Here is an 8,797-nt window from a genome sequence, read left to right as displayed (position 1 = left end):
TTTTGACTGGATCTTGCTTACTCTGTCACCCAGAATGCAGTGCAGTGGCGCGATCACAGCTCACTGCAGTCTCCACCTCCTGGGGTCAAGGGATCCTCCCGCCCTGTCTTCCTGAGCGGGTGTGACTACAGGCACGCACCACCACGGCCTGCTGATTTTTTTTCTTTGTGAGACGGAGTTTCGCTCTTGTTACCCAGGCTGGAGTGCAATGGTGCAATCTCGGCTCACCACAACCTCTGCCTCCTGGGTTCAGGCAATTCTCCTGCCTCAGCCTCCCGAGAAGCTGGGACTACAGGTGTGCACTGCCATGCTCAGCTAATTTTTGTATTTTTAGTAGAGACAGGGTTTTACCATGTTGACCAGGATGGTTTCAATCTTTTGACCTCATGATCCACCTGCCTCGGCCTCCCAAAGTGCTGGGATTATAGGCATGAGCCACCTCTAAGTGTTTTTGCTAATTTCCACTTGCTGTTAAGTTTTGACTCCAAATATAGTATTAATATATAACAGACAAATGAGAAGAAAGAAAACAACTTTCCAGGGATAATATTCTTATTCTTAGAGGATATTATTCTCATCAGCTGTCAAAAGCTATTTATTCATGAAAATGTAAGAAGAAATCTCAGAAACATAATATTTGAGTTAGTCTTTCAAATTAAAACATTAAACCACAAGTTATTTTTGCAATATATTTACTAAGAAATTATTTCTAGAATCTTTTCATTTGCAGCATTGTTTATTAAACAAGACAACTACGAAGAAACTATCTTTTCTTTTAAATTGCCAACCAATTATAGTTGTGAATTTTTTACTCTCAAATCTATCTCTTCTTCTGATTAATTGCAAATGAGATAATACACCTTAAATAATTAAATAAAAACATATTGGAAAGTTGTATTTATTTAGGATGCTACATTTTCTTCTAAAGCAATAATAAAATGGTTAAATATAAAATATTTTGCTCCCTTCTTTACCTGCTGGTTAGACTCGACATTGTTTACTTTTTCCATCAGTCCTGGGGAATATTGTTTAGTGTAACAGAGAGAAAAATTTTCATGTGCGTTCAGAACAAACTTAAGAGTCTATGATGGTATGAAACTAGCATGTTATCTCCACAATCTGCTTTATCACAATCACACACTTTAAATTTCCCCTCTTCAAGTCATGTCAGGACACTTCTGTGAAAATCAAATGACCTTTTATTAAGAACACAATGCAGAACTCTGCATTGACTCTTAGAGGCCACTTCTAATGTTTTTAACTATTCAGACCTTCCTTCAGTATATGGAAAACAACCGGATTGACCAAAAAGGTTAAGAAAACATAATCTTTGACCTATCCATGTAGATGACATGGGAACACAGACTTAGAGAGCAAACAAAAAGGCACCATAAATGCTATTGCAAAACCCTGCCGGAATTTGGAGAGTTTTTTCATATCATGGTGAGATGCTATTTTATCCCAACATAAGAATCAGACAGAAGTTTCTGTCTCCTGACTGGACCCCTGCAAACAGTCTACCATTTGGTTGCTGTCACATGAGCCCTAGAACATTTGAATTGCAGCACTGTATTTATGTTTTATTATATTTCAAACGCCTGCCTCTGGCGTACCTGACACACTCTTGGAACCGAGAGTAGATCCAGGCTGCCAGAGGAAATGCCAGCAGGCTTTCACTGGGCAGCGCCCATCACTCCACTGACACACAGACCTGCCAGGCTCCTCTCCTGTGCACACGCCAGGTCGCCTCACACCTGATCAGCTTCAGCTCCAAAGCTGACCCCAGACAGCCCCACGGAGCTCAGGGCTTTTGCGGCAGTGGTTCATCACCGCCGATTTCCGAACACTCACAAGGACCTTGCTTCTCTTTTCAAGGTTAACACCACAGCTCTCATAATTCCTTATCTAGAAATAATCAGACCAGTAACCAGAGAGGCATTACACAAAACAAACAAATACACAGAAATCTCAGCACTCCATTAACGTTAATTACTAGGGAAAGGGAGACTGCACACACTGCCATGACAGTCATGAAACTTCATCCAGCTGATGAGATCATTAATGATCCAAGCTCATCACTGCGTCTTCGCAGTAAATTGTTTTCTTTTTAATACCCCTCACCCCCGGTCCCCAATCCCCCTCCGCCTCTCACCTGCCAGCCGTCTGTCTCTGGTATTTTTCCAAATGACATCCAGGGCTCTGGCCGTGGAGTCCCTGATGTGATCGCTAAAGGACCTCCGGAGAGGGGCTCGCAGGGGGCGCGCCATCACGTGGGCCTCGGGATCCCCCATCCACCCGCAGACGCCTTCAGCGCAGCCCGGGCACAGAGACCAAGCCTCCGTCCTCCGCCCCGCGCTGTCCTCCCGGCCGCGGGCTGTCGCCTGCCTTCAGGAGGCCGGCATTGCGGCTGGCACTGCGGCCCTGGGAAGCGCCGACTGCAGGCGGCCTCCTGGCCCACAGCCAAGCGCGCGCGGCGGCCACATCTGGAAAGGCTTACCCTGCGCCGGCGACACCCTCGCGGGGCGCGCGAACTGCAGCCCGGCTGTCCGGAGGCGTCTCGCTTCCTGTGTAACCCAATGACTCACCTGGGTCCGCGCCGGGCTGCTAGTAGGTCACATAGCAGGTCTTCCCTTCAGGGGCAGCCCAGGTGACCTGGCATTTTCAAAGGAAGCGCAGCGCCAGAGGCAAGCAAGCTGGGGACGTGGGAGGGTGGGGCTGGCAGGTGGCCTTGTCTTTAACTTTCAAGGTTGATTCTCCAGAACAGTTGCATTTGAGTAGCTCATTTTCTATCTCACTCATGGTTTTAGAACAGGCAGTTGATGAGATAGAAAGGTCAACCTTTAGTTGTGGTTGTGGGAAGGAAGATGGCTGGAAGGAGCATTTTACAGATCAATCTGGAGTCTCTCTAAGAAATGGTGACCTGAGAGGCCAGGCACTGTGGCTGACGCCTGTAACCCAGCAATTTGAGAGGCTGAGGCCGGAGGATCATTTGAGGCCAGGAGTTTGAGCCCAGCTTGGGCCACAAACAAGACCCCACCCCTACAAAAAATTAGGCAGGCATGGTCCTGAGACATGCACCTGCGGTCTCAGCTACTTGGGAGGCTGAGAGGGAAAATCGCTTGAGCCTAGGAGTTCCAGGCTGCAGTGAGCTGTGATCACCCCACTGCACTCCAGCCTGGGGGACAGCGCAAGACCCTGTCTCTAAAATAAATAAATAAATAGACACCTGAATTTTAAAATATTGATCAGCTCTTCACACTTTCTCTCTAACCATACTTCTACTTACTGTGGTTTAATCAAGTCACTCTAGGTTTTGCCCTTTAAAAAGGTTCAAATATCCCCTAATTTTGTGAATCTTCTAGTTCCAAGTAAGTAAACTTCCTCATTACAATTGCGTGTCAAAGACTTGCCCCACGAAATGTAAAAAAAGTGTCAAGTGCTGTGATATCAAAATATGAGCCAACTTCTTCTTTTACAAGTTACGTTTCTTAGTTTCTAAAATGCCAAATCTATTTCTACACCAATGAATTTGGCAGAATTTTTGCCTTTTAAATGCATTATGAATCCTCTTTTCTTACTGTCTATCAAATCTTACCTTATAATGTTCAAGGTTTGGCAGGGAAGCTTAATATTGGCATAAGATAGCATCTAAGGGCCAGTTCATAACCTTTGCAAGATGAGATAATGCTGTAAAAACACTTTGTAAATTGCAAGAAGCCATGCAAATGCTAATTATTACCATAATTAGTTTTACACACAAAGTCGTTTTCAACCCACGCTAATCTCCTGAGTCTTCTAATTTCTACAACATGCATCATTTTCACCATATATCTTTGACAACTTAATTATACCAAAGATGATTATGAAAATAGTGAGATTGTGCTCATGAATTATAACATTAGTACCAATGCTTATTAGTTACCCATATGTTCTAAACTATATTGTTCCCAAACTGTTAAAGCTCATGAGTGTCCCCCATTGAGAATGTACTTCATGGTGGATATCCACGTCTTTGCCTTATCATCGGACTTGGCATACATACACAGAGGTCTATATAGTTCAGCATGCTAACTACTGAGCTATATAGACCTCTATGCTTGCAAGAGCCAATTCCAAATGAAAATCCTCTATTAAAGATTTTCAGAAAATGTGATGGCCTAATGCCTGGCTCCATTCTAAAACTATGTCTCCAAAGTTTGTGTGTGTTTATCCTTCAAAGAGGTCTGGGCACATTGAAACATGTTGAGTCATGTCATCTGGATCTGTTTTGCAGAGGAATGGCACGAAGTACCCATGGCATGGTAGTGCCCTTCACCAGATAGTGTTTTAGGCATGCAGAACATTAGGATGAATAAGACCTCAACTCTGTCTTTGGGGAGGAAATATCGCATTGACCACAGATAATTCCAACATAATGTGATAAGTTTCAAGGTAGAGGCATGTTCAAAGTGTTATGCAAAATGTTATAGGAAGAGAGAGCAAAATGCAACCTGAATTTGTAACTCCTGTTAGGCACTGACCTCACCTGAATTTCCAATCTAGATCTTTGATACAGTCAGGGACACAATCATTCCCAGTATGAATAAGAACAGTTGATTGTTTGAGTCATGCAAAGTGGTTAACTATAATGATAGGAAGCTTTTCTATAGCTAAACCCAGAAAGGGAGGGGAGCAGTAAAGGGAAATAAGCATTCATTAAGTCCCTATAATGTATTGTAAACCCTTCTAGAGTGGTATATAGACTAGGGCGTCATCAGAGATTGACTATACATCAGAGTATATAGACTAGCAAGTATAGGTATTATCACTTTTTTAGAGATGAGGAAACTTGAAGCTTAGAAAGAAAATAAATTTGAAAAAGGTTAGATAGTAAGTGACAGATCCAGGATTCATACCTGGAGCTGTCTGTGTCCAAAACTCATTAGCTTCCTAAGCAGCTTGGTTGGTCTTAATGATAGTGATCCATTAGTGTTCTCTAGGCTCAGTTGATACTAAACTATGAGCTAATGCTCTTTAATCTTAGCCACATGAAATAACCAACTGGACCTAGGATGTGGCAGAAATCTGAGTCTGCAGATTGGTTTGAGGTGATCCCCACTATGGACATTAAAAAGTAATGAGCCAAGAGAATCAAGGTCTAGTTCAACACATACTGTTTAACAATAGAGCCCTCAGGTCTAATCTCCAGATTGTTATAAAACAACCCTCCTCCTCTTAGCAACACACTCTCTCTAGGACAGTACTCACAGTTCTTCAATGAAGCTCATCTCAGTAAGTGTCAGAAACACCTGCCTATTCCTAGTGCAGGTTGCATTAGGTAGAATGATCCACAGATCTAACCTATCTAAGAGATTTTTATGTTTTGTTTATCTTTTTCAAAGGAAACCTCATGGCATACATGTAAATTTTATTGGCAGAGTATTTTTGAGCAAGGCAAACTTTAGTTATAGATTTTACCATAGGCCAACGTAGAGCTGGCAACTTGGCCTCTATTTCTGACAATTCATTAAGTCCAAATTTCACTGTGAGGGTATTTCAACCCCTATGGATGAATCTCAGCAACATTTCACAGGCATGATGTAAAGACCATTCTAATACATAACCAATTTTAAATTATTCTTATATTTTACTTTCTTTGTAGGCCACTAGAAACGCTACACCCAGAAAAGGTGCTGCTTAGAATTCTACCATTTATACAATAATTCCTCAAGTTGTATTTCCACAAATTTCAAACTATCCCAGTTTTCTGTGACACTAAGAGGTGAGGATGGTTCGTGATAATTAGTGTTGTCTCAGCCTCGTAGGTAGAACAAGTGGGAATATGAGGAGTTCATTGGTTTTTCAAGATCCCCCTAGGAATCATAAGAAAAATGAGAATAATTACATTATGCTTTGATAGGTTTTCAGTTTCTTATTTCTGTGATAAAGGATTAGTTTCAGCCATTTGGAGGAGGTGCTGTTTGACTAGAGAAACTGTGTAAAATCTTCCAGATCCCTAGAGAGCAGAGGATCTAGTCTGTATACTAAGCTAGAGATTCTGGTTTAAGTAAGTTCTAGTATTTTCCATATAAGAAAACCATCCTGCTTTGGTAATGCATTACCGATTTAATTTAGTCTGGTGTATACATTTTATCTTATTGAAAACAAAATTTTTAATTTCATAGTGTTTCTAGGTTCCATCTTCTTTGATTTAATGTTAGGGACCTCTTATTTTCCAAGCCTGTGTAACATAAATCCACTTTGGTGTTATGGCCACTGTTGCTGATGAAACTCACTTAAACCTTCTTTGGACCAATTAGAACACTCGGGACTACCTAAAGTGCTGGAAGATCCTTTCAAAATAATGCAAATCAGGATGGGAAATGAAAAGTTTATTAAGAGTCAATACCATGTCTGGATCTGGGTCTTTGGCATAGAAAAAAAATGAGTATAACCCCATTTGGTAAAGCCCTATGAATGATCCAGCCCCTGCAACAGGACAGCAGGCTTAGTGAATGGTAGTGCCTACAAGCATAATAGATCTACCTAAAGTGCTATAACTCTTCACTGTGTAGGTATCCAATAGTCCATGACAAGGATTATTCATAGAATGAAGCCTCTGTAACTCTGAAGGATGTCTAAATGGTTTCTGGTTATTGTGATAACTGGAGGGCTGCTTTCATTTGGAAATGTTTAGTTAATATAATCATCTTTAGTACATTTGCTCTGGCAACTGGCGATTTTACCTGTTAATCTGCTTCTACATTTGGAACACTAAGGATCCCACTGAATTTGGTTGAGGATCTTCTTTGTGATAAACTCTGTTAAATGTTCTTGACCAAAGGGCTCGAATCAAGGTGGCTTGCACTACTAGGTGTATATTGATGTTTGATAGACCAACAGATTACACTTGATTTTTTTCAAATTGATCATTTCTGACCTGGGGGCAAACAAAATTATTCCTGCAAGGCAGGAAGAAAGTCTTGGAATCTATATGTGCATTTATGCATATGGTTATTTAAATATTTCCATTTTTGGATGATGTACAAAGCAAATATGTAGTGTGATTTATAGACATAATTTATGTATAAATAAACATATACACTGGGGTTCTATGCTCAGAAAGATTTACTGAGAGGACTGGTGATCAAAGTTTAGAGACTTGTTCTACAACTTCTGATATATACCAAAATCACACTATCTTTCAAAGTAAAATAAACTTGGAGGGCATACCGTTGAATATATCTATAAGGGGAAAGGCTGCAATAAAAGAAGAAGTGAATGTTAGGGAAGAAAAATGACTTCTTTTTCTTCTTGATTCATGAAACAATATCTTATTTCCTTTTGACTGCTGAATCTCAGTAACTATCTATGCTTTCTGAAGCAAAGATTTCTACCTGGGCTACGAAAAGTCACCTTGCCTGTGAAAAAGAGGGCTTAGTTTCAATTCTGCCCCTTGCCAGATTTGTGATCTTGGGATGGCATTTTGTTTTCTCATTTGCAAATGAGAGTATTGACTAAATCATTTATTCTGGCTGAGATTTGAGGGTGGGAGAGGAAGATATCAGAATTACATGGACTGGGGACTTGTCCCTTCTGTTAGAATGGACCGAAAAGTTTAAACAACTCTACTGAGCTAGATGTTCTCATTCTACTTGAGAAAACCTCAGCAGAATTGTAACTATTAGTATATATAATTGGCCATTTTAATGCTTTCCTCAAGCTATTTTCAAGTTGCTTAGAACATCCTGGAGCTGTTTGGGTTTAATCCTCTCTTGATTGTTTCTTTTCCATTTTCTGTAGTTGAAACTCTAGTTTTTGATATGAAAATTTTTAGCAGAGAAGGAGGAAATAAAACATATTGGAAAAAGGAAAGAGGATGTAGTGATGCCCTCAGATTTTTTTTCCTATGTCATGATTTCAGATTTTCTTTTCTGTTATAATTTCATAGGGTTAAACATTTTCAATTTCTATAGAAAAATCAACAATAATGGTATACCAAAAATAATGCAAAAAATCTATAACTTATATTACCTTAGCAAGAACAGAATATCTAATAGTAAAATAATTTTAGATACAGTTAAAACTTTAGGGGAAAATAATTTCCTTTACATTTTTCTTCATTTTATCTCATTCCTATTTTTATTCTTTCTTTTATCCTTTCATTTTTCTATCTTTTATTTTTCACCATGTAAAATTACAGTGTGTTGGTAAAGAAGTCCAGCATTACAGCATAAACCATAGAGTTATAATTTCTCTGCTCACTCAGATTTAAAGTATATTATGATTACTTGAATTGCTTTTAAATTGTGATTATTGCAATTCATACTAGCTGTTTTATGTATCTTTTTTGTTGAGATTGAAATAAAAACATGAATCCCTTGTTGATTCTAAATTAGAAGACTTCCTTCTGAGAAAAAACCAAAAACTCAAGATAGTATTTTACCTTCATATACACCCATTGCCATAAATGTCCATAAAGAATGACAGATGTTACTTTTGGATTATAAAAATTATCAGCCATCTCAAATAACATACCTACACTAACAATAAAATCAAAAACAGTTTTGGATAATTGATGCCTGTTATACTCAAGTGTATAATTCGGGGATGATTTAAAAGTCAGACCAAAGAGGAACCCAAATATTTCTCTATGTTAACATAACCTGTTGATTATACTTTTTTGACCATAGTATTAATAAATGTCATATATTGTGATAGGCTCAAAACATTGCAATATCAACTAGCTTGAATGTTTCTGTAAAAAGGTATTTGCAGGTTGACTTCTGCGTATGAAAGGATCTTACTGAAACATACA

The 8,797-nt window shown here is 39.4% G+C and overlaps 1 protein-coding gene across 6 annotated transcripts in view; it reads right to left on the bottom strand.

Moving 5' to 3' along the window:
• DLC1 (DLC1 Rho GTPase activating protein) overlaps positions 1–8,797 on the bottom strand; it is a 546,175-nt gene that overhangs the window by 191,965 nt on the left and 345,413 nt on the right. Inside the window, exon 1 of one of the 6 annotated variants that reach the window (XM_037740884.1) lies at positions 2,586–2,756. The exons of 4 other annotated variants lie outside the window; for them this stretch is intronic. Coding sequence is in view for 1 of the 2 variants with exons in the window: in XM_017535565.1 (XP_017391054.1) it covers positions 2,153–2,291 (139 nt within the window). In the remaining variant the exon portion in view is untranslated. Of the gene's footprint in view, positions 1–2,152; positions 2,435–2,585; positions 2,757–8,797 lie in introns of those variants that run through there. One more of the 6 variants, XM_017535565.1, reaches the window with a different exon arrangement.

The sequence above is a fragment of the Cebus imitator genome, unplaced genomic scaffold (genome assembly GCF_001604975.1).
Source record: "Cebus imitator isolate Cc_AM_T3 unplaced genomic scaffold, Cebus_imitator-1.0 Scaffold5, whole genome shotgun sequence".
Lineage (NCBI taxonomy): Eukaryota > Metazoa > Chordata > Mammalia > Primates > Cebidae > Cebus > Cebus imitator.
Note: the sequence above shows the minus strand (reverse complement) of the source record. Positions and strands in the feature narration are given on the sequence as shown.